Here is a 26,903-nt window from a genome sequence, read left to right on the forward strand (position 1 = left end):
CGAGTCGGCGGAGGTGCTTAGCGGAGGTGAAGGAGTTGGCGCAAAGGCCAATACAGCGGCAAGATGCAAAGCTGGAGTCGTGTATACTGTACCTTGGCCAAGGTGAGGACCGACTGGGTAGGTTCGTGATGAGCCAGAGGTGCAGAGAGGCCCGGTGACGCGGTCCCGAACGCTACCTAAGTGGTGGGTGTGGGAGCGGCAGGCGGCCGGGCCGAGACCACCAGCGGTTCCGCCCCTGAACCGGCATAGTCCGGACGGAGGCTGGGAAGCAAAGGCCCGGGCTGTGGGGAGGCCCTTTCAGTTGTGTGGTGGTCAGCAGTTGCACATGGTCACCTCCCAAGCCCCCAGCTGGCCTATGGGATCTTGGGACGGCGGGGAGTATGTGTCGCCTTAGCACCTTTTGGTTAACTCTTAGTACCTTTTCCTAATCCTGGCTCTTGAGTGGCTTTTGTGCAGTGGGCAGGTAACTTTGGGGTTACCGCTTGAAAGAACCAGACCGGGTCAGCCCCCAGCGGGTAGCTCTAGGAATTCCTCAAAGATACCTTCAGTGCCTGCTGCTTTAAGCTAACGTCTATTGGCTTTTTTCGTAGAAGCATTTATATTTTATTATAGGAGTTATGGTCAATATAGCTTTCCCTTTTCATCTGTGTACCAAATACAGCCAGACGGTACATATGTGGAATCGTGGCCGAATACTATATTGATGGAGACTTTAAAAGTTATGCAGCGATCAAACTCCTTTGTCTTTGTTTCAAAGATGAGTAGCATGTGTGCCCCAAAGTTAATGTAACGTGTGTCAGAGTTTATACTTTGAGAGGCAGAGCTGGGGCTAAAACTCAGGATTGCTATTTAGTCACTTGTTCTTTGTCCTCTGTAGGGACCTCAGGTGCAAGAATTGCCTTGGAATAGACAACATTACTAGATCGGTGTAGGTTTTGTCACTGCCTCCTATCTACGTGCTGTCGTAGGAGCCATTTGCTGTGTTTTTTTGTGCCTCATCATTCTTAGGAGATAGTAGCCATCCGTATTTAGAGGTTGTGGAGATTGAGATCCAGTTTGGAGAACTGTAATAGCTCTTGAATATGAGTACATTAGTGCATTTTCCTAAGGCATCTTGTCTCATTTTCTATTCCTGGTGGGCAGTTCAGGAATATCTTCATAGACTTTACATGGTAGATTTGAGTTAGTAAACGATAGTTACATATCAAAGGATTGTCGTAATGCAGATTATTCAAGTACTTAAGCTGCAACTTTAAAAACTTTAATTATGACATTAAAATGATTCGTGGCACTAAAAATTAGCCATGCTTTCTGAGAATTCAATAAAGTGTAACACCATTGAGTAACATATTTGAATTAGGTTAAATGTGAGACGGTTTGTTGAATATTCATAGTAAAAAGTATGGCAAGCTGATTGTTGTTACAGAAGGGGAGAAATTGATATGTAATTTCTGTGTGGCAGTGGAAGATAAATTAGTAATCGTTGCTTGATATATTTGCCCAAATTCATTGTTTTCACGGACCTTCAGTAGTTTCTGTTTTGAATTCCTGTTTTACACAATAGGAATATTTTTTTTCTTTCAGAGGGGCCATTTTAATCGAATAGCTCATGGTCTGCAAGGAGTTTCTGCAGTGCCGCTGAGAACTTATGCAGATCAACCAAGTAAGTACTTAGAAAAATAGGTTTTCCTCAAATTAGTTCATATTTCCTTTGTGTTTCAGTGTAAAAGCAAGTGAATATTCAAGTAATAATAATCAGTCATAGGACTCATTTGTTCTTATATTTATTAACTTAAATGTTTATTGAGCACCTACTGTGTTCCAGGTAGTAAACTAGGCAAAGCCCTAGTATTATGCAGTTTATGGTCTGGTGATAAAAGACGAATGGTACACACATAGGGAAAAATTTGGGGAAGGGATTGAAAATCACGTAGTTGGTGATTATGAGGAAAGGCGACTGACTGTTTTGTCAGGACTTTTCTGTGCAAGGGCCTGAGGAAGTGAGAGAGTAAGAAAATTGTTTCAGGCAGAGGGAAACAGCAGTGGGAAGGTTCTGAAGTGAATTATTTTGTGAGGTTTAAGGAATTACAGGAAGGCCAGTGTAGCTGGAGCAGAGACCAGTAGAGTGTAAAATCAGAAAAGCAGGCAGAGATCAGATTGTGGAGGGTTTTATGAGCCAGGCGAGGATTTTACTCCCAAGAGTGATGGGAAACCACTGAAGGGTTTTGAGCAGGGGAGCAATTCTATGTTTACATTAAAAAGTTAATTCTGGGAGTTCCCACTGTGGCACAACAGGAGTGGTCGTGGGGTCTCTGCAGCGCCAGGGACACAGGTTCGATCCCTGGCCTGGCATAGTGGGTTAAAGGATCCAGGGTTGCCACAGCTGCAGTGTAGACTGCAACTGTGGTTTGGGTCTGATCCCTGGCCTGGGAACTCCATGTGCTGTGGGGCAGCCAAAAAATAAAAATAAAATAAAAAAGGTAAGGTTGAGTGTGTTAGTTGCTTAACAATGTTTATAACAATGTTTAGAAGGTGAGATGACGTTTTTGCATGCTTAATGGAAAGAAATCTTGATGGGCTTATCAAAGGCACATTTTATTTTATTTTATTTTTTGGCCTTGCCCACAGCATGTGAAAGTTCCCAGGCCAGGGATTGATCCCACACCACAGCAGTGACCCAAGCCATTGCAGTGACAAAACCAGGTCTTTAACCCTCTGCACCAGAAAGGAATTCCAAAGGCACATTTTAAAGACTAGAAGGATGTATCCTAAAAGGAAGCTGTGAATTATTGATATTTTCCTCTTTATACTTTTCTGTATTTTTGAAGTTTCTATAAAGGATATGTACTTTATTTTTTAGAGTATGTAAAGCAGCAAGTTAATGGATTTATAGTAAGATACTTTGGTCTCTCACTACTAAGGCTATTGATTATTTGAAATTATGTGTTTTGACATTTACTGGAATCACTCCTTTAATCATAAGTAAAGTCATTTGTGATGTCTTAAAGCTTCATTATAGAAACCATTAGCTGAAGGGGAACTATGACCATCATTTTCCATGTATCCTGTAAAATAATTTTGTCCTGTATCCTTAGACTGTTGTCAAACTATTATAATTTTTCCTATGTTTTACTCGTAGAAGAAAGGATAGAAGGAGAATTCTGGTCACTAACGACCAACAGTGAATGACCTATCCTGGTTTTGAACAGGTCAAGAGATCCTTTAAGAAATAGGAATTTGATGGGGTTGGAGGAGAGTTGGACCCATTATACCCTTTGTCGCTTTTTTTCCATTTTTGGTTTTATTGAAATGTAATTGGCATATACCCTTTTTCTCTTTCGTTAAATAGGAATGTTATGTTTTCAACTCGACAGATTTTCATTTCCAAAGCATGCAGTGAAAGACCTCATGGCTCGCTCTACATATATGTTATTATATATTCAACAGAGATTTATTTGGTATCTTCTATTTGCCAAGCAGTTCCTGAGCAGGAACTTAGATTTGTAATGAAAGGAGGATAACTGAGCACTCATGAATCCAATAATTTAATTATCCCTTTTGTAAATTATAAATCCTTTTGTATCCATGTAGATAACTGTATAAAATCTGGTTGGATGAAGTTAACAAGCATTTCATGTACATATTTGTATTCATCTGAGGTGTTTATTTAGTGGCTGTGTTTTCCTCAAGTGCACATACAATATTAGGGCCATGACTGTGACTGTGTAGCATTGAAAATGGCACAGTAGGTATTCAGTACGTATTGATTAAATAAATGGACCCTAGGGCCATGACTGTTTCAGCTTCGCTCCATCACAAGCATCCAGTATGGTGCCTGGTACGTAGGAAGTACCTGGCAGTAGCAGCAGTAATATTAACTGACACATTGAGGGCTTACCTTATCTCAGGCACAGTCTTTAATCCTTGAGGCTGTCCTCCCAGGTATGTGCTGCTGTTTTCTGCATTTAGTAAATGGAGGAGCTGAGTTAAGAGAGGTTGTCTAGGAGGAGTTTCCGTTGTGGCTGAGCCGTAATGAATCCGACTAGTATCCATGAGAATACGGATTCAATCCTTGACCTCGATCAGTGGGTGAAGGATTTGGTGTTGCTGCAAGCTGTGGCATAGGTTGAAGCCTCGACTTGGATCTAGCATTGCTGTGGCTGTGGTGTAGGCAAGCAACTGCAGCTCTGATTCGACCCCTGGCCTAGGAACTTTCATATGCCATGGATGTGGTCCTAAAAAGAAAAAAAAGGAGTTCCCGTCGTGGCGCAGTGGTTAACGAATCCGACTAGGAACCATGAGGTTGCGGGTTCGGTCCCTGCCCTTGCTCAGTGGGTTAACGATCCGGCGTTGCCGTGAGCTGTGGTGTAGGTTGCAGACGTGGCTCGGATCCCGCGTTGCTGTGGCTCTGGCGTAGGCCGGTGGCTACAGCTCCGATTCGACCCCTAGCCTGGGAACCTCCATATGCTGCGGGAGTGGCCCAAGAAATAGCAACAACAACAACAAAAAGACAAAAAAAAAAAAAAAAAAAAAGAAGAGGTTAGCTAGAAAATGACAGAGCTGGAAAAATTCTTCTGACTATAGAGCTTACAGTCTTTTTTTTTTTTTTTTTTTTTGACTTTGTGGCACATGGGAGTTCCTGGGCCAGGCGTCAAACCAGTGCCACTGCTGTAATCAGAGCCACATCAGTGACAACACTGGGTCCTTAACGTCCTGAGCCACCCAGGAACTCCTAGAGTTTGCACTCTGTGTTTTGTTTTGTTTTGTTTTTAATTGCTGCACCACGGCCTGTGGAAGTTCCCAGGCGAGGGATTGAATCTGATCTGCAGCTGAGACCTATGCTGAATCCTTGACCCACTGTGCCATTGGAACTTCCTGGCCTGTTTCCTTAGATGACTATTGGCTGACCAGCTTGAGAAATTCAAAGCTTATGATCTCCCTGTTAGAGCACCTGGGAGATGTTTGAATATGAACCAAGCTCATCAAGATTTGAAAAGTATTGTGTGTTATTGTTGATATGACCCATTCCATGGCAGGAATAGACTGTCACACTTAGTCATATTTGCTTCCATTCATTCATTTATAAATTCATATTTCAACAGATAGTATCTACTATGTGCCAGTTATTAGACTATTTGTTGGGATACAGGAGAGAACAAGACAGATAAGATGCAGCTTTATAGTTTACAGTCTTTTGGGGAAGACAAACATCCAGTAAATTATTGTGATAAAGACTCCACATGCTAAGCATAGGGAGCTATAATATCTGTATATGGATCGGGAATGGTTACGGTTACTTGCTTAAGGAAATGATGTGGATATCTGAAAAGAGTTGGGGTGGGGTTGGGTGTGAGATATGTTCCAGGTAGAAAGAACGGTGCATGGGAATGTTTTGATATGAAAAGAAACATAGTGCATTTGAGGAGCTTGAAAAGGGCCAGTGTGACTGAAATGTGTTGAAGATCCTGATTATGGAAGACCCTAGCTCTTCATTTTAAGGGCAGTTGGAGGTCATTGAAGTGTTTTAAGCAGGGGCATGAGATGATCATATTTGTTTTTAAAGCTCATTTTGGTTGCAGATTGGAGTTTTTGTTCTAATGTTTTTTCTTTCTCCTTAGAGTGTGAGAACCAGGGCTCTGTCATTTTATAGGTAGCCCAAGAGCTTAGAATAGTGCCGGTAATGTGAAATGCCTGCTGTCAGCATTTACTTCTAGGAGGATGGGATAGAATGTATGTGGGTAGGCCAGCACAGTTCTGTGAGTGTAAGCTAACAGTAAATCATCATTGCTGAAGCTTAAACTGCCTGGTATTGGTGGATGACCAAAACGTGGTGGGAGATGAGGCTGGAGAAAGTTACTGGAGAGATTTGGATGCTATATTTACGAACTTGAACTTTATCTAACAAGAGATAGAGAAACCAGTGAGGAGCACAAGAATGTGGTCTGAGTTGGGTTTTGGCAGGGGTAACATTGCGGTAACTGTGTAAGTTGTTATGGAGGGTGGGAGTGAGACTGGAGGCTGCAAAACTAAAGTTGGGAGGCGGAGCTGGGAAGGGAAGAAACATTTATTGACTGACTAATAATGCACCTGGCATCCTCCTAGGGTCTTGATAGACCTTATCTCTGACCTCTCAACCCTGGGATGCAGGTGTTATCATTTCTATTATCCCTGTGTTGCATCAGAGCCCAGAAAGGTTGAAGTAATTTGCCCAAGAAGGTTTGTTTTACTTCAAATCCTTTCTTTCTTTCTTTCTTTCTTTCTTTCTTTCTTTCTTTCTTCCTTCCTTCCTTCCTTCCTTCCTTCCTTCCTTCCTTCCTTCCTTCCTTCCTTTCTTCCTTTCTTTCAATATGTGTCTCTTTCCTTAGGAACTAGGAGGTGATCAGACAGTGAAGCCTTGCACTTTGGGTGATCACGGGTATAGGGTGTGACAGTGGAAATAAGATTGAAAAATAAGGCTATTGATAATTTTAAAACAGCTGTCCCCACCCTCCCAGCAAAACAATAACAAATAAACCTTACAGAAGTAGCTCTTACACTCGTTTAGTGAATTTGGTAGTTAATGATTATTGCCTTATGATGCTTCTTTTCCTGTTCCTTTTTTTAAAAGAAAAATCTTCGATTTATCTACATTTTGGTATGTGCATATTTTCCATAACTATGATGTAAGGTTTTTGAAGATAGTGATGAATTTCTCATAGGGTAGACATTCATGAAATTTGATTTCATTCTGATAATGAAGAACTTCATGTCATTTTAGAGTCCCTGATTGCCTTGGAGGTTACGGGATCATCTTAGGGTTTGGAAGGCATAATGGTGGAGGAGCACAGGCTTCAGAATCTAAAGAACTTGGCTTGAATCATGGCTGAATTGTTTACTAGCTGTGCAACCTTATGCATTTATTTAGTTATTCTCAGCCTTATTTTCTCCTTGTTAAATGGCAGTAATAACTATGTTAAGAGATGTCCTGAGTGAGACTTAGATGAGACAGTAGGAAGCATTTAGCTCACTGCCTGGCATGTAGTGGATTACCCAAGTGGCAGATAATATTGCAGACTGACTTCTTAATACCCAGTACAGTTTGTTGATGATTATAATTGATTTGTAACCTGACATCTTGTTTTTTTTTGTTTTGTTTTGTTTGTTTTGTCTTTTTAGGGCCGTGGCATATAGAAGTTCCCAGGCTAGGGGTTGAATCCTGTGCCACAGCAACGCCAGATCTGAGCCATGTCTGCCACTTAGACACAGCTCACAGCAATGCTGGATTCTTAACCCACTCAGCAAGGCCAGGGATCCCGTGTCCTCATGGATACTAGTAGGGTTTGTTACCACTGAGCCACAGTGGGAACTCTTGATACCTTTATTTCAGCGGTAGACTTGATCATATGCTTTCCTTATTTTTCTCATACTGATGTAAATAATGTTTATAGAGTAACTTGTAGAGCACTTTTTCCTGCTTTTTGTCTTTTCATTTCATGGTATTGACCAGTATAAGTATTAGCCTTTCAGATTTCTCCTGGTATTTTATTGCCACCTGAATGAATACTGGTATTCAGTTGCATTTTGCCATTTTGCTGACGTAGTTACCTCTCTCTTATGCTGTTATTGGGTATATCATTTTCAATTTTTTTTTTGCTTTTTTTTTTTTTTTTGCTTTTTTTAGGCCACACGCAAGGCACATGGAAGTTCCCAGGCTAAGGGTCAAATTGGAGCAACAGCTGCTGGTCTTTGCCAGAGCCACAGCAATGTGGGATCCGAGCCACATCTGTGACCTATACCACAGCTCATGGCAACACCAGATCCCTGACCTACTGATTGAGACCAGGGATCAAACCCGCATCCTCAAGGATACCAGTCTGATTTGTTTCTTTTATGCCACCATGGAAACTCCCTTTTCAGTATTTCCTTTTCACTTTTAAAGGCTGATGCTAATTTTGTAAAGTCTTCCATCAGGTGTTCCCTAAATTAATGTGTTTTGTTTAACTACTTTCCTATCTCCTAATTTTTAAAACTGTATGGGAACCAGATTGAGAGATGCTTCTTGGCAAGGAGATGATGAGTCAGAATCATGTGCTGTAAACTTTCACATGCAAAGCAGCCTTTGGTGAAGGTGAGAGCTAGCTGGTTTGTTTTTCCAGTATTTTATCATGAAAAATTGTAAACACTTAGAAAAAAATGTGAGACTTTTACATTGAACACCTATACATTATTTACATTTTACTCTACTTGTCACATATATGTTCATCCATATACAGTCTATCCATTCATCTTTTTTGATGCATTTCAAAGTAAATTACAGGTATTAGTATACTTCCCTTAAATAATGGCTTATTTTTGAAGCTTTGCATTGAATCATACCCTCCTGTTCTTCAGCTGACAAGTCCTTAGAGGAAGACTTTTCTTTTTTACTTCATCTTTGTGCTTCCTAGCACTTCAGTGGGATTTTGATGGTGTGGTACATCTTCAGTACAAGGTGAAATGTTTTTCCTATTTTCCACAGTTTTTAAAAAGACCTGAGATCACAGTAAATTGGGAAATAAAATAAGTGTTTTTTTGCTTTTCTGTGTTTAAATTTATTCAGTAAACCTGTATGTTAAAAATTCAGCAAAGAAATCTATTTCGTAACTTGTATTTATGTTACTGTGAAATTTAAAGAATTAGTACCCATCTAAGGAATATTGTTTAGGTCATCATTTGGTTCAAGACTTGAAAAATAGAAGTACATTTTAGTATACACTTAATTCTGAATATGAATGAGTGAACCAAGCAGTGTGGCCAAAAAACGCAAATTAGTAAAAATCGAAGCAATGCTCTTGTCGTGTGTTGGATTAGCTCCATTTTTTTTCCTGTATTGGTTAATCCCAGTTATCATCGATTTAACCAAGGAGAGTCAATACTTATTCAAGTAGGAAGATTTTTAGATTTTGTGGATAACTGAGCTTAATAACTTGTAGTCTTCCAACACAGAGGTTCTGTGATTCGATGGGGCCAGCCAAGGTCTTTACACTCCCATCCCCTGAGGCCATTTGTGTTTTGGGAAGAAGACGATAAGAAAGCAAAAAAAAAAAAAAAAAAGTTTGGTGAGAACAAAGGTGTTATATAGTGAATACTTGTGTAGGTTCCAGGTACTGTGCTAAGTTACTTACATAGGTTTTTTGTTCTATATTATGACCCTGAGAGGTAGATTTTTGTATGCCTTTTATTTTCCAGATGAGGAACCGAAGGTGAAGCTGGTTAAATTACTCACCTGATGTCAGATAGCCAGAGTAATTAGAAAGCTTGATTATTGCTCTCAGGGATAGTCGAAATTGAGAAATGTAGTACTGAATAATGGAAAGACCACTGGAGGGAGAGACAAAACGCTTCATTTGTCTTTCCCACAGCTTGCTAGATGACCTTGGGCAAGTTAATTGATTTCTCTGAACCCAGTGTTTTATACCTTCCTCATAGGAGGTTCTGAGAATCAAACATAGTGTATGTAAAAGTGTTTTATTAACTGCTAAATGCTCCAGTAATTGAGTTGTAAGGATGGTGGAGCGGGGAGAAGGGAGACTCTCTGACTCTTTCAGCAGTTATTGTTGCATTATTTGATGTTGGATTGAGAAGAATACTTGGATTTATGTTTACATTTCTGTAGTCCTACTGCTACTGATAAATTTTCAGTTTCTGTATATGGTAAATGTCTAGAATAGCTTATTGAATGTTCTCTTTAGCCTGTTATCTTAAGCTATGCAAGATTTATCATTATTCAAATGAAGTTCAAAATGTATCTATCTGCTTTGTATTATAGGGAAGTGGAATCATCCCACCCCCCTCTCCCCCCCCATGTTGTTGAAATTCGGTCTCTGTCTGCTGGTGCCTAATAGAAACACAGTTTGGGTGAAGGAGAAAAAGATACCTTTATTGTTTTGACAGGCAAGGGAGGCCATAGCAGGTTAATGCCTTAAAGAATGTGTCCTCCTTTGGGAAAGATTAGGAAGTGGTTTTATAGTTTTGGAAGTGGAAAATAGGGCTACAGATAACGATCAGGGTAGAGTCAGGCTTGCATTGGTTTTCAGAGCTGGTGTTTGGGGGCCCCAGGACTGGTTCTGGGCGTCCACCTTCTTTCTGGAATGAAGAATGCTTCATCAAGTAGTTAACGTCTTCCATTTGTTGGGGGTTTAGTTCTGCAGAAGAGCTCAAAGATATTATTATGTGTATTCCTTGAGGGGGAACCAGGACACTGCCCCCAAGGCTGTAGTAGTATCTCTTGACAGCTCCTCCCTGGTCTCTGCATCCCTTCCCTTCTCTGATTAGCAGCTGTTGGAACCTGTCCTTTAGAGCTTAGGGAAGGTCATGGCAGCTGAAGCTTATTCTCTAAAAACTAGAAGTCGAGACACAGAAAGGCTCATCTGCCCAGGAGCCCTACAGGGTCCTGCTGAGTTGTAGTATCTTAAAATTTAAGTACCTGAAAAGAGTGTAATTAGTCTTGAATTTATTGAGAACATCAAGGTATTACGTGAAATTAGCTTATTTGATCCTAACATCAATCATTTGAGTCAATAAATGGCAGAAAAATTTAGTCACTTAATCACACAACTTTTAAGTGCCAAGAGCTGAGATTTGAAGCCAGGTGTGTCAGATTCCAAAACTCAGACTCTTTCCTTCATACAGATGTGTCACTAAATGCCTGTCCATTATCATGAAATAAAACTGTAGAGTTTAGCAAGGGCAGTGGATACAGTGGGTACAGAACTCAGGTATATATCCACATACCACAATGAATAAGTAGAAAACGAAATTTAAAAATCTGTGCCATTTTCAGTTACATCCAAGAGTGTCAGATACCTAGGAATAAATAGTATTGTGTAGAAAATGCTGGTTGTTTTCACTTTGTTAGAGGCTAAGTTTTTTTTTAAATGTATTGTTTTTAGGCAGTATTAAGCAATTTACTGTTTTATATCAATTTGCTTTTATTGCAGTTGATGCTGATGTAACAGTGATAGGTTCTGGTCCTGGAGGATATGTTGCTGCTATTAAAGCTGCCCAGTTAGGTTTCAAGGTAAGATTTAGGCTCAAACTAGGTGTTAATTCATTCATTTGGGAAGAGTTGATCATATTCATAAAATACTTCGCAGATAATTAATAATGGTGAATTCTTAAATCTATAAGTTATATTTTGTCCTAAAACTAATAGAGAAGGTTTATTTAATTGTAGTATTTTTATGAAATGGAAAAGTGAAGTCATTTTTCCTCTCCCCCTAATACTTTCTGTTTTGACTTATAATCATACTTAGGAAGATACAGTGATAGATCTAAAAGCTCTATTTGTATCTGGTTGTTAAAAAAAATTTTTTTTTTAGAATAGTTTACATTTGAGTCATTATTATTTAAGTAATAAATTATAAAGGAATCTTTTACTCTCATAGACACAGCTTGAGTAGTGTGTTTTGTAGAAGAATTAAGACATATTTGGAATTTTAGTGAACTGAAACATTGCAGATTATGTGCAGTAAATAATATTTTTTTGGTTGTAGACAGTCTGCATTGAGAAAAATGAAACACTTGGTGGAACATGCTTGAATGTTGGTTGTATTCCTTCTAAGGTGAGCATATGTTTTGTACAGTGCAGATATTTTTTCATTAGCCACCAACTAGAAATGGGATATATTGAGATCAGAATATTAAACTAATATAATTATCAAAAAATAACCCATGGATGGTAAAAAACACATTTTTCCTTGGAAAAACTGAGTACTGTGACCAGTCTGCCATCTGTTCGTGAAATAACGTCGCAAAATGCCTAGCCTTTTCATTCAAACAGACTCTAGTATTTTTTTCTCTTCTGCTTTCCTTTACAATGGAATAGATAACCTTTGCTTTTTTTTTTTTTTTTTTTTTTTGTCTTTTTGCCATTTCTTGGGCCGCTCCTGCGGCATATGGAGGTTCCCAGGCTAGGGGTCGAATCGGAGCTGTAGCCACTGGCCTACGCCAGAGCCACAGCAACGCAGGATCCGAGCCATGTCTGCAACCTACACCACAGCTCACGGCAACGCCGGATCGTTAACCTACTGAGCAAGGGCAGGGACTGAACCCGCAACCTCATGGTTCCTAGTCGGATTCGTTAACCACTGCGCCACAACGGGAACTCCCAACCTTTGCTTTTAATGAAAGTAAAAATGTTTTTCATTCTTGTTTGTTGCATGTTTAAATCGTTATTGTTTTTCTTAAATACATAAGAACAGAAACTGAATTGGTGTTTTCCTATGTGCTATTTCATGTAGAGAATATCATTTCATAAGTACATTTTTCGTAAGTTTTTGATTATATATAGTCTGTTTATGAAATTTGATAATTTAGTCTTTTTTATTTCCTTTAGGCTTTATTAAATAACTCTCATTATTACCATATGGCCCATGGAAAAGATTTTGCATCTAGGGGAATTGAAAGTATGTATACCTTTTATATTGAGCAGTGTTTTCATTTGATTCTTCTGGCTAAGGACTTTTGTGTGTCCAGTGACTGTGTAATATATGTTCAGTGGGAGAAAAATAAGAAGAAGATCTTTAAAATGAGAGATTTTTTTTTTTTAAGAAAGAAGGCTTTAATCCATATTTCTACTGTGATATCTTTTGTTCCTTTGTGTAGGGGGGGCAGTTTTCATTTCCCTGAAACCTAGAGATCACTAGGGGGCGCTGGATTCCGCTGGATCCCTGAGTGCAGTCGGTGGGTAATGGTGAAGGAAGGAAGATCTACCTATGTTGTTGGTAGCGGGAAGAGAGGGGAGGAGAGAGGGAGGGATGCAGCATAGGGGAAAAGGGCATTTCATAACGTTTTCATTTGGTATGTTGTATCTCCTGCTGTTCTTTTTGGACTGTTTTCATTTCATCCTTTCTCTCCAGTTATTGTTGTTGACAGATATATCCGGGAGGGTAGTCTCTTCCAGGAAGGACCAAAACACACCTTGGCAGGGGGATTTAATTTTCCTTCATTTCTTTCTTTCTAGCAGTAGGTTTCTGAAAGATTGTGCTGTAGTGTAGGCAGATCGATAGGTGTAGGGGTGATGTATAGACATTAAAGAAAATAATGAATGTACATTAATGAATATACATTAAAGAATGAATATACATTAAAATGTAATGAAAATGTAATGAATATACATTAAAGAATGAATATACATTAAAGAAAAAGAGATGAAACATAGAATCAAAACCCACTATCCATACCCACTAAGGAAAGAAGAGACCAGGTTAGTCAGAGACCAGCACCTTAGGTAAAACTTTATGTTCTAGCTCTCTGACCTTGGGTAAATCAAATCTCAGGGCCTCAGTTTCCTCAATTCTGAGCTCTGTTGTTTGCATGAGATGATTTATGAGATTCTTCTTACTGCCAAAGTTCTATTGAGTTGAGCTTCTTTATTTTCTTACTTTGTTGCTTCAGAGTTTTCCTCTGAGTTAAACGAATGATTAAACTCTAGTTGAAGGGCTTCTGTATTTGAAGTTTATGTCTGTTTTTAGTAGTTTTTTTTTAATGTAGCGTTTCCTTTTAAAAAAATGTTCTAGTGATGTTTTATTTTGTCATTTTTACTTAAATCTCTCCCAGACTTAAAATCATCATAAGCTATTTGGAGAATGTATTGTCACAGTGGAGTATAATGTTTTATTTTGGACTTCGTTTTTCCTGAAGGTAGATGTTTTACAGTGTGTGGTAGGTTATGTTATTGTAATGCGATGCTCTTGGCTTTTTGCCAGCCATGATTATTGTATCCATTATTAAATTAAAAATTTTAATACTGCCTTTTATACAATTCAGTAAGCATTAGGCTGAAGTTTTTCAGACCTTGATTAGTGAGAAACATCACCTGTTGCTTTAGGAATTTAATTAAGAGCTAAAGATTTATTTAACAAATTACAGTGTCTGAGGTTCGCTTGAATTTGGAGAAGATGATGGAGCAGAAGAGTAATGCTGTAAAAGCCTTAACGGGTGGAATTGCCCACTTATTCAAACAGAATAAGGTCAGTGTGTTGAATGTTCACATTTTTGCTTTCTTCTATATACACCGTATAAACTTTGCTTTATGCTGACAGCGGTGCTATTAGAACTTGGCTGCTGGAGGATATTTATTCAATTTAAAGCGAAACGTTAACCTGAAGTAGATTGCCCTGATAACAAAATTTTTGTTGTGCCATATGTAGCATTACTAAGAGAAGCATTTTTGGGTTGGATGAATTTTTTTAATAGTTTGTTTTACTAGTCATACTTGTTTATCCAAAAAAACCATTTTAAACTTTTCGAATTTATGAATGTTATTTTTTAAAGGTTGTTCGTGTAAATGGATATGGAAAGATTACTGGGAAAAATCAGGTCACTGCTACAAAAGCTGATGGCAGCACTGAAGTTATCAATACAAAGAACATTCTTATAGCCACGGGTTCAGAAGTTACTCCTTTTCCTGGAATTACGGTATGTACACATTTTACAACTATCACAGCCTTCCTACAGAAATGTATTTTTTAAAGTATTTTATTTTATTTTTTAAGTGACTGCTCTCGAAGCATGTGGAAGTTCTCAGGCCAGGGATTGAATCCAGACCACATCTGTGACCTGTGCCACAGCTGTGGCACTGCCAAATGCTTTAACCCACTGCATGGGTCTGGGGATTGAACCTGTGCCTCTGCAGCCACCTGAGCTGCTGCAGTTGGATTCTTAACCCATTGCGCCAAAGCAGGAACTCTTACTTTATGCTCTTTATGAACTTTAAAAGAGATCTCTAACTGAAGTACTATATGTTGACAGTCATTCAGCTCTGGGAAGTTGCCTGTCTTTATTTTGCAGTGATGGCGACCAGAAATAGAACACTTTATATTAAGATTATTTGAATTCAATATTAAGTTAAAATTGACCATTTTGATTTGAAATGGTGAATGATAAAATTTTAAAGTGTGCACTTTTAATGGGTTTTGATTAAAATTGAGTCTGAGTAGGAGTCAAATAAATGGTTTAGTATTATTAGAGATTATACTGAGATCGGTTTATAAATCAGTAGGTTCTTAAAAATAATTCCGATCGTATCTTTTTTCTTTTATTATAGATTGATGAAGATACAGTAGTGTCATCTACAGGTGCTTTATCTTTAAAAAAAGTTCCGGAAAAGATGGTTGTCATTGGTGCAGGAGTGATAGGTGTAGAATTGGTGAGTGCTGTTTTTTTCTGCCTCGTATATTCTCTCATTATTGACATGGAGTTGGAAAGGACTGAGTGGTCCTCTGTGTGATTCTTTATGTAACATCGCAGGTAGATCAGCATTGAGTTTTGCTTAAACAATTCTAATATTAAAGAGTTTTCAAGACAACCTATTTATGTAGTTATTAGTACATTCTCTTATGTTTTGAAATTTGCTTTCCTGTATCTTCACCTCTTTGCTCTCCTAGAACTGGACTGATTTAAAAAAAACCTGCCAGCCCCTGCAGCAGACGACTCATTCTGAGTAGATTGCGTTTCAGATAAAGACGTGACTTACATGAGCTGGTTCTTCCCTGTCTGCATCCTCATCTTGATCCCTCTGAAGTTTTAGAAATGTCTTATTACTTGTTCTCTGAATACTGTGCTATTTCTTACCTTCTCCCTGCCTCGTTCTCCCTTCTTGTCCATCTGGCGACTTCCCTGTTTGTCCAGTGACGTCTTCCCTCCTTTTTAGGTATCCTTTCCCAGAGCCATTTTACCTTGTAATCGCCAAGAATTGCTCTGCTTCTAAAATCACAAATCCAGATGTTTTATCCTCTAAGCATAACCTCCTTTCCTCTCTTACTCGCTTATTCCTGGTACACAGGCTCTTTATCCTCTGCGTTTTTGCTGCCTGCCCTTTCCTGTCTTGACTGCTTTCCCAATCAGCTTGGATTCCATAGTCCATCAGTTTGACCATCTTCTTAGAGATGTTCTTGAGTCCCTTGCCTTGCTCTTCCATCCCGCCCACTAGGCAAAACTTGGATCCTGGTTGAATTCACCTGCCGGTCTTTTTTATGCTGTAGCTAGGGTGTTGACTACACAGGAGAAGAATATACCCTGCAGATTAGTGCCTGTGTAAATTCCTTATCCCTTCATTTTTTTAAAGTTTTTTTGAAGTAGAGTTGATTTACAATGTTGTGATAATTTTTGCTGTACAACAAAGTGATTCAGTTATACATGTACACACATCCATTCTCTTTCAGATTATTTTCCCATGTAGATTATCAGAGAATATTAGGTAAGAGTTCCCTGTGCTATACAGCAGGGCCCCTGTGTCTTCCTTCAGTTGCTAATTTTCCACTTACCTTCTCTTCAAAACCAGACTTCCTGAAAGAGATGCCCATACTCTGTTTCATCACCTCCCATTCACTTCTTGGTTCATGGTTTCTTGTGCCATCAAATTGCTCTTGACAGGACGTGAATGGATTTATTGCTCAGTCTCATGGGCGGTTTTCTTTATTGTTTTACTTGGTAGCTGACAGCATTGCTGATTTTTTTTGCTTTTGAAACTTTTCTCTTAATTTCTCTGATGAAACCCAGTTGGGTTTTCTATCTAGCCTTTGGGCCAGCTTCTCTATTTTCATGCAGCCTTCCCTTTAGTTGTTATTGTTACATTGGATTCTGTCTCAGGGTTCTATCCCAGACCCTTTGTGTCTTCTTACAGAATACTCTTCCACTCTTATCTCAATTACCCAAAGACTCATGAATATTTGCAGCCTAATCCTTTCTCCTGGCCTCTGAACTTTTATATCAGAACACTTACCAGCATCTTTATTTGTATCTGTTCACTAAGAGTATAATTTAACCATTTCCTCCCTCCTTCACTCCTCAACATACAAAACAAATCCTGTTTCTTTTTTTTTTTTTTTTTTTTTGTCTTTTGTCCTTCTCTAGGGCCGCACCCACGGCACGTGGAGGTTCCCAGGCTAGGAGTCTAATCAGATCTGTTGCTGCCAGGCTACACCAGAGCCACAGCAATGCCAGATCTGAGCCGCATCTGTGACCTACACCACAGCTCTTGGCAATGCCACTGGGCGAGGCTGGGGATTAAACCTGCAACCTCATGGCTCCTAGTCAGATTCATTTCCACTGTGCCACAATGGGAACTCCAAATCCTGTTTCTTTTCTAACATTTCCCATCTCAGTTAGTGGTACTGCCATCCATCTGGCGAACTAAACGAGAAGTTTCAGAATTATATGTGACTGCCCCTGTGCCTTCATGCCCCGTATTGAGTCAGTCGTTGCCTGTTAGGTAGCTCATGAATATATCCTCTTCTTTTCATGTATCTCCTTAGGGCCCAGTTCATGCCAAGATCATGTCTCGCCCTTGGTTTCTCTGACTTCAGTAACTTTTTCTGATCTATTTTCCCCAGAGTGGCTGGAGTGATTTTTCTGTAATACAAATGTAATAATCTCTTCCCTGCTGAAAACCCTTCAGAGACTCATGGTAGCTGTCAAGATAAGTTGTTGGGTGCTGGCTCAAATCTCTAGCTTCACTTCTAACCCTTTCCCTCTCAAACATGTTCAAGGCATATTGAAATGTCAGTTCCTGAACAAGTGCACTCTTTGTTTTATCCGTAGGCAGGCCTGCCTTCTGTGTGGAACTTTCTTCCCTCCACGAGTCTGCACTGTGTGAGCCCTTCCCTGCCTCCCCTAGGTGTCCTTAGGTACTCTTGCTGAGTGTTCCCCTGTACTTGTTCCAGCATTTATTGGGCCTTCTTGATAATACTTGTTCAGTTGTCTCTCTTTTTCATTAAATCATAAACTCCGTGAGGGTGGAGATGCTGGCTTTTTCATTAACTGTGTGTGTCTTTGGCATCTATCATAATGGCTGATCTATAATAAGTACTCACATACTAACTTTTATTATTATTGCTCTGTAAACATTTGTGGGTATAATAAATAACTCTCAAATGTCAGAAGTTATGTTTTTAGTGGAGTCTTTTTGTCTAAGAAACCTCATCTCCCCTTCTCTGAGTCTTTGGTTTGTCTGCATCTTTGTGTCATCTAATAACAATATATCACATTTATTTATTTATATTTGTCTTTTTTATAGGACCATAAATTTTTTTGAAGGCAGAGACTGGATTTTATTTGTGTTTAGATCTCCATTGCTTTTCTTACTTAGGTCTTGTAGATACCAGATCCATTATTTTGTCATCATCCTTTTGATTCAGTCCTGTCTGTCAAGATCACTTGTTTTTTTTGTTTTGTTTTGTTTTTTTTGTCTCTTTTGCCGTTTATTGGGCCGCTCTCGCAGCATATGGAGTTCCCAGGCTAGGGGTCTAATCGGAGCTGTATCCACTGGCCACAGCTTCACCCACAGCCACACCAGATCCAAGCCACTTCTACGACCTACACCACAGCTCACAGCAACGCGGGATCCTTAACCCACTGAGCCAGGCCAAGGATCAAATCCACAACCTCATGGATTGTTAACCACTGAGCCACTACAGGAACTCCCTGAACCTTTATTCTTGCTTTTTTTTTTTTTTTTTTGTCTATTTAGGGCTGCACCTGTGGCACATGGAGGTTCCCAGACTAGGGGTCCAGTCAGAGCTACACCTGCTGGCCTACGCCACAGCCATAGCAACGCGGGATCCCTCCCACTGAGCAAGGCCAGGGATCTCACCTGTATCCTCTTGGATACCTGTTAGGTTCGTTTCTGCTGAGCCACAATGGAAACTCCTATTCTTGCTTTTAATTTAATCTTGGTCACTTGCACTCATTGTTCCAATCTATTTCTTTGTCTTGATTCTGTCATTCTTGCACTTAAAGCTGTTTCCTGCTTTAATTCATATGTTGAAGAAGCATGCTAACTAAGGCATGTGGTCCATCATCTGATGTTATCAACAATTAGTTAATCAAGCTTTCTCTGGTGTCTTTCATGAAAGCCATCTGATACTACAGTTTTTAACCAGTTTATAAACATATTTGAAGTCTCCATTGATCCATCACATCTACAAGTGTATCATGAGATTTTCTCCCTCCCCCTTTTTTTGAATATCTTACTGATATCAAGTTATACTACATTAACCAGTCCAGAAAACCTTCAGAAAAGAAAATAAGGGTCGTTTTCATGCCCTGTTTGAAGCACTTACGGTAGGTAGTGTCTAATGATTGTCAAACCGGCATTAAAAAAATCTTTTCTATTCTAGTTATTTAGCAGAGATTGACCGTTGCTCCACATTTCAGAATCTATTCTCAATTCAGACTCCATTCTTTTCCATTTTGAAAATCTGGGCAGTATCTGCCTCTCTGCCGCCCTTTGGCAGTTCTCTGATGGTAAATGTCCCCAGAGTTCACTGAGTGACTGTTATCCAAATGCTGATCTAATTTGTTAGATTTGGGAGTTACCTTGGGCTTCACTTTTTGCTTGGTATTTCTTCTCTTCACTCTACTTTGAAAATTTTTCTCATAGATGGATAAAACAAGCAAGAAAAAAAGAATAACATAGATTTACTTTCTTTTGTTGGTCATAATATCCTCAAGCAGTAATTTTATTTCTTCCATCTCTGCACTTCTGCATCAGGTTATTTACAACATGGTGTCATTTCAGACATCTTGATACTGTGTTTTAGGTGTCTGTTACTATATTGAATTAGTTTTTACATGTCTCTTTAAAAATGTAGGCTTATTAGAGAATTTATTGTGTAGTCATACGTATTTCTTTCTTAAAAAGATTATTATTCTGTGACCTTTATTTTTTATAGTTTATGTTCCTTCTTCCATTATAGTTTAATGTAGTGCTTTCAAGAACATAGGTTTTGGGATCATATTTAAATTTGAATTTCAGCTCTGACTCTTAATGACTTTATGTTCTTGTTAAATTCACAACCTTCTGAGCTAGTTGATTCGTTAAGGGAGATAAGAATAGCTTCCCTTTGTAAGATTTTGTTGGGATTTGTTAATACATTTAAGAAAATTAACAGAGCCTGACATCTAATAAGCTATAAATAAATGATAGATATTTTTGGGTTTTTCTATCTCTTTAAAATCATCTTTCCTAAAGAGTAGGCACTTATCTTGCTATGCTCCTTGCTCCTTGCTTTGAATTATAGACATTGAGATGATGTATCTTATTTCCAGTCTTAGTATTTCTTACTATTCTGATTAGGTTCAGAGGAGCAGTTCTTTTTTTAAAAAATCTTTATTGAGATATAATTCACATATCGTATGTTTCATCCACATAGAGTGTACAATTCAGTGATTTTTTTTAGTATGCTTACAAAGTTATGTCTTATCAGTATCTAATTCCAAAACATTTTCATCATACCAGAAAGAAACCCTATGCCCATTAATAGTCATTCTACATTCCTCCCTTCTCCCAGCCCTTGGAAACCACTAATCTACTTCCTTTGCCTATGGATTTGCCTGTTGTGGACATGTCATATAAATGGAGTTCATGCAGTACGTGGCATTATGTGTCTGGCTTCTTTCACCTAACATAATGTTCTCAGGGTTCATGTGTACTTCATTTGTCTTCATGGCCAAGTAATATTTCATTCTATGGATATAGCACATTTTTAAAATTCATCAGTTGATGAACACTTGGTTTGGAACTAGTATGATTAGTACTGCGAGGAACATTTGTGTGCAAGTTTTTGTGTAGACATCTCGGTTTTTTTGTTTGTTTTTTCTCTTGACTATTTACCTAGGAGTAATTCTGTATTGAACCTTTGAAGGAACTCTTGTTTTCCAAAGGGGCTGCATCATTTTATAACACCCTCTCCCTGCAGTGTAAGTTTTAGTTGCTCTGTTTGTTCACTAGTAGTTGGTATTGTTGGTTTTTTTGATTTGAGCTATTGTAATGGGTGTGTGGTAGTATTTTGTTGTTTTAATAGGCATTTCTCTAGTGGCTTGTATTGTTGAGCACATTTTCATGTGCTTTTTGCCAACTTTCTTTGGTGAAATGCCTGTGTAAATATTTTGTATGTTTTTTTATTGGGTTTGTTTGTTTTGTTGAGTTTTGAGAGTTCTTTATATAATCTAGATAGAAATCCTTCATCAAATAGATGTTTTGCAAACACTTCTTCCCAGCTTGTGGTTTCTTTCTTTTTATGTTTATAATACTGTCATTTGAGGAGACGTTTTTAATATTGATGAAGTCTCACTATTTTCTCTTAAGGATTGTGCTTTTCCTGTTGTAGCTAGGAAATCTTTACCTAACTCAAGGTCACAGAGATTCTTTCCTGTGTTTTCTTCCAGAAGTTTTACAGTCGTGAATTTTACATTTAGGTCCATGACCATTTTGAGTTAATTACTGTGTATGCTTGTTTTTGGATTAATTAGTGTCACTTTGTGGCCTCCAGTTAACTCAGTTCTCACCCCCGAATTCATGAAATTCTTCAAATGAATGTATGAATTTAATTGGAAAGATAAACTCATAAGGTGAATTTTAAATTACCAGATGGTTTTAATATAAATTCTTGCAAAGGATATATTCATAGCTTTTCATAGGTTATTTAACACCATAATATTATGTTCATATTGCCACTTTTGCAAATTATAATTGTTAAGAAGTTAAAAAGCCAGCATTCAGTTTAAATTATAATTTGAATGAAAAGATAACATTTCTCTATTGAGCAAACAAAATATGAAGCCAGTTTAATATTTTTGTAGATATCAGTAATTAGTAATAAGAGGTTACTTCTTCCCCTTTAAGACTCTCCTTCTCACTTGCTCCTCTTTCTGGAGCAGTTACTGTGTAGTTCATTCCCTCTCTTCTTCAAGTCTGTGCAAATGTCACTCTCAGTGAGGCCTTCCTGTGACCACACTACTTAAAATTACAACCCCTCTCCTTTCAGTAGCCCTGGTTCTACTTCCTGCTTTATTTTTCTCATAGCATTTTTCTATCTTTGACATGAATTTTACTTACTTGTCTCCCTGTCACAATTTAAAGTCCCTGAGGGCAGTGTTTTGCTTAGCAGGTAGTAGGTGTTCAGTCTCAGTGAATGTTGAGTGAGTGAGGAAATATATGAAGTTAGAGCTATTTGTCTCAGTGTTAATTTTAAACCTCAGAGCATTTAATAGCATATTAACACAAGAAAAAAAATTTTTTAAAATTTTTTAAATGGATTAAAAAAAAATTTGCTCCAGAACACTATGATTTTTGTAAAGAAATTATTATTTTCAGGGTTCAGTGTGGCAGAGACTTGGTGCAGATGTGACAGCAGTTGAGTTTTTGGGTCATGTTGGTGGAATTGGAATTGATATGGAGGTATCTAAAAACTTTCAACGCATCCTTCAAAAACAAGGATTTAAATTTAAATTGAATACAAAAGTTATTGGTGCTACTAAGAAGTCAGATGGAAACATTGATGTTTCGTAAGTATGCCATATTTGCATTTGATATGATACCCTTCTATATGTTTAAGAAAAACATTGAGTTTTTTTATAACTTAATACCATTTTATTGTATAGCATAACTCAGTATTGCATATCACATCAGTCCGCTGAATATCATGATTGTGTTGATGCTAGAAAAATTAATTCACGGAGTTCCTGTCTTGGCACAGTGGTTAACGAATCCGACTAGGAACCATGAGGTTGCGGGTTGATCCCTGCCCTTGCTCAGTGGGTTAATGATCCGGCGTTGCCATGAGCTGTGGTGTAGGTCACAGACGCGGCTCGGATCCTCCGTTGCTATGGCTCTGGCATAGGCTGGCAGCTGTAGCTCCGATTCGACCCCTAGCCTGGGAACCTCCATATGCCGCGAGAGCGGCCCACGAAATAGCAAAAAGACCGAAAAAAAAAAATTAATTCACTATTCTCATTTGTAATGTAGTTTTTTCTTTCTTTTCACGACCTCACCTGCAGCATATGGAAGTTCCTGGCTAGGGACTGAGTTGGAGCTGCAGCTGCCAGCCTACATCACAGCAACACGATCTGAGCTGCATCTGTGACCTTGCAGCTTGTGGCAGTGCTGGATCCTTAACCCACTGAGGGAAGCCAAGGATTGAACCCACATCCTCAAGGACACTGTGTTAGGTTCTTAACCCTCTGAGCCACAATGGGAACTCCAAAGACCTATGTTCTTAAACTGTGTTATACAGCCTATTGTTTGAGATTTTAATGGTAGATTTCTAGAATATGTATACATTTGTTATTGCCTGACCCTTGTGTTTCTTTTATAAAAAAATAAACTTACACTGTTAGAAGTGTCATCAGTACTTGAGAAATGTCTGATCTTAAATTTCCAAGTCTGTCAGCTGTTCCAGTAAATGTGTGTTTAACAGTTATACACTGTTCATTGTCTAGTATTGAAGCTGCTTCTGGTGGTAAAGCTGAAGTTATCACTTGTGATGTACTCCTGGTTTGCATCGGCCGACGACCCTTTACTCAGAATTTGGGACTAGAAGAGCTTGGAATTGAACTAGATCCTAGAGGTAGAATTCCAGTGAATACCAGATTCCAAACTAAAATTCCAAAGTAAGTTGGATACGCTTCTGCGTTTTCAATTATTTTAAACAAACACTATTTTGAAAATAAGACATTTGTCATGCTTAAAAAATGCATTAACTTTGGGGAAGAATAGTAAACTTAAAACATGGAAAAGCAGAAATAATAGAATTTTTTCATTATCCCAAGATTAGAACCCATGTTCAAGATATTTAAAGACCTGTATTTCATTTACTTTTTGGTGGCTTAATATCTGGAAACCTTTATTTTTTTCCATGGCATTAAGTGAAAAAGTGTCTGTGATTCCAGAAGTTCATTGTTCTTTTAATCTCTGTGGCAGTATCTATGCAATTGGTGATGTGGTTGCTGGTCCAATGCTGGCTCACAAAGCAGAGGATGAAGGCATTATCTGTGTGGAAGGGATGGCTGGTGGCGCAGTGCACATTGACTACAACTGTGTACCATCAGTGATTTACACACACCCTGAAGTTGCTTGGGTTGGCAAATCAGAAGAGCAGTTGAAAGAAGAGGTAATCCTCAGTGAGGGGTTTACTCCAATGTGTGCGTTGAGTTAATGACACTGGGTGGGGGTTGAGAATTCATTTATTATTGCATTATTAATGCATTTTAATAACGGCATAGAACATTATTAGTTGGTTTGTGTATATTTTACTTCACTAGCGTCATAAAGGAGACCATGTGCTTGCCTGTATTCAAAAGCTCTTACATTTGGATTTGGAATGTGTCCAGGTGGACTGACATTTGCATTTACTTATGTTTCACCCAAAATATATTTCAGTAACAAGCCTTTTTGGTTTTTACTTCTATATGCCTTATGAAGAATTGCCTTCTTGGGATTTATTTTCTGAACAAATGGTAGATGATTTCACTGAAAGGGAATGTGCTTTTTCAGTGTTTATGTAACTTCTCGTTTTCTGTCTTCGACAGGGTATTGAGTACAAAGTTGGAAAGTTCCCGTTTGCTGCTAACAGCAGAGCTAAGACCAATGCTGACACAGATGGCATGGTTAAGATTCTTGGGCAGAAGTCAACAGACAGAGTATTGGGAGCACATATTATAGGACCAGTGAGTATTGTAAAATCGGTAATCCCATCAGGATCTCTGGAAAACATAGCTGTTTAGTAGATTAATTTAAAACCACTTGGTGTTTACATTCTGAGGTTATTATTTATTAGCAAAAGTTTGAATCTGGCCTCTGTGCATTGTTTCTAGCAAGGTACCAACAGCAGTCAGTCTTGCCCACCGTATCATCGACTTTCCATGCTGCAACTAAAATCATCCCTTTAAAACATAGACTGGACTGTTTGCCTGCTTAAAGCTCTCTTGTGGTCCTTTCAACTTTAGACTTATAGACAAGGACCTTCTAAATGTGGTCCTGACTACCTTTCTGACCTCATCTTTTCCACTTGTCCCTTTTGCTCATTAATTCTTTGTCTCATGGGCCTTCCTTTATTTCTTAATAGGCCAAATGTGTTCCCTTTCCAGAACCTTGTGCTTATAGTACCCTTTGTGTACAATCCTCTGCCTCCAGATCTGTTGGCCTATTAGTCATATCTTGGTTCAGCTGTTACCTTCTAACTGATCTTGAAGTATGCCCTGCCTTAGGTATCTGATGTATCAGTAATGGTAATAGAACTTTTAAGTGCTTACTCTGTAATAATTTTTCCTAAGTACATGCATTAACTTTAATTTTCACAACCCTGTGAGGTAGGTGTTGCTATTCCCATTTTTGAGGTGAATGAATGGAATGAAGCACACAGTCACTGAGAGGTTAAGGTAGTAAGTGGTAGCATTTGAATCTAGCTCATCTGACTCCAGAGCCTAAGCTCTTCACTTCTGTGCTGCTTTTTTCTGTTAAGCTTTTTCTGACTGGAGGCAGTTAGCTGTACTAATCTCTCCTATTAGAAGATAGTTGATTTTTGCCATGGAAAAAAAATGACTTCTTGGTTTATTATTTTAAAGGGTGCTGGTGAAATGATAAATGAAGCTGCTCTCGCACTGGAATACGGAGCATCCTGTGAAGATATAGCAAGAGTCTGTCATGCACATCCGGTAATTGTTAATAACATACACAGTGAATGGCTATCTAAATTTTCTTCTGACCCACAGTTACTTTGTTTTTAATTCTAAATTTTTTTCCTTGTAGACCTTATCAGAAGCTTTTAGAGAAGCAAACCTGGCTGCATCATTTGGCAAAGCAATCAACTTTTAAATTAGAAGATATATTTTTCTGAAATTTCCTGGGAGCTTTTGTAGCGGTCACATTTCTGAACAGGAAATGCTCATAGCTCCAGGAATTTCTAGGACTGAATCATGAAACTTTTGGAAGATATTTAATAGGTTTGGACAGAAGGGAATAATCTCATATCTATATTTTAAATAAATTTAATATTTTGTTTTATTGCATTAATATTGCAGAAAAAAGCTACTTGTTTATAGTAGCATCCTGGAAAAATTTTTTCGACCCATATTTTCATGCTGTTTATGAAAAGTTCAACTTCAGTGAATTTATGTTAAGTAGCTTTTGTTTGTGATACAGTAGAGTTGGATTTACCTACATGGATGGAGCTGGAGTACGGCATGTGAACAGCTGTGTTTGAAGCAAAGTGATCAAGTTATTTTAAACTTGGTTTTCACCTTGGTAACAGTCATTAGAATAAGTTGAAAACATGTATAAACTGATGTAAATAAAAAAGGATTGTCCCTCAGTTGTATTTAACCCCCCAAATCTTGGAGTTTAGAGGTAGAATTTGTGTTTAGATTTTTTAAGGTTCCATTGAAGTCTACAGTCTGAAGTATAGTTATACAGTTAACCAAATTAAGGCTGTATATTTACAAAATGCAAATATTAAATGGAGAATCAGTGTATTAATGGTGGGAAATGAAGATATGGAAATAAACATGTCTTAAATACTCATTTACTGGTTATTCTGAGTGGATATCAAGGTGGTCCTAGTTTTTTTGTCCCTATCCCTATTGTATATTCTTACTTATTAATCTTTATTATTGCTTTTGTAGCCTGGGTATATCTTTTTTCCACATTGTAGGACAGTATTAAATGTTTAGCATATACTTTGGGAGAAACAACAAACAACATAAGGGAATTTTTATTCTGATGTTTTTTCCTAAGCGGATTTCCAGTGTATCCTGGCTGGGTAAGTGACTTTCTTTAAATAAAGTGGTATAAAATTATATTAATTAAGTACTTGAAATGGCTGTTTCTTAAAACACTTAAAGCATTAAATACTAAGTAGGCTTTTGCATTTGTAACTTAGTTTAAAAATCATTTTAGATTCATTAAATAGTTCTTCAGTTCGTTATGCTATTTTAAAGTATGGAAATACACAGATATTCACTTGATTACAATTTAAAGGTTATATGTAGTCTTAAGGAACGTTTGGCGAATGTAATTTATTAGCAGAAATCTGGAATAAGATAGCATCGCTTGATCATAGATTATCTTCAGGTTTTAATTGATTTATACATAGGTTTTTTTCATT

At 38.1% G+C, this 26,903-nt stretch overlaps 1 protein-coding gene across 1 annotated transcript; it reads left to right on the forward strand.

The window, feature by feature from the left end:
* On the forward strand, positions 1 to 26,315 carry DLD (dihydrolipoamide dehydrogenase). Its single transcript, NM_214062.1, is given in 14 exon segments — positions 1 to 102; positions 1,585 to 1,663; positions 10,959 to 11,038; positions 11,514 to 11,582; positions 12,356 to 12,425; positions 13,891 to 13,991; positions 14,296 to 14,439; positions 15,068 to 15,169; positions 22,118 to 22,308; positions 23,242 to 23,412; positions 23,723 to 23,912; positions 24,331 to 24,468; positions 25,366 to 25,455; positions 25,550 to 26,315. Coding segments are annotated over 14 exon segments (1,530 nt in total). The 5' UTR covers positions 1 to 63; the 3' UTR covers positions 25,616 to 26,315.

Source organism: Sus scrofa, chromosome 9 (genome assembly GCF_000003025.6).
Source record: "Sus scrofa isolate TJ Tabasco breed Duroc chromosome 9, Sscrofa11.1, whole genome shotgun sequence".
Classification (NCBI taxonomy): Eukaryota; Metazoa; Chordata; class Mammalia; order Artiodactyla; family Suidae; genus Sus; species Sus scrofa.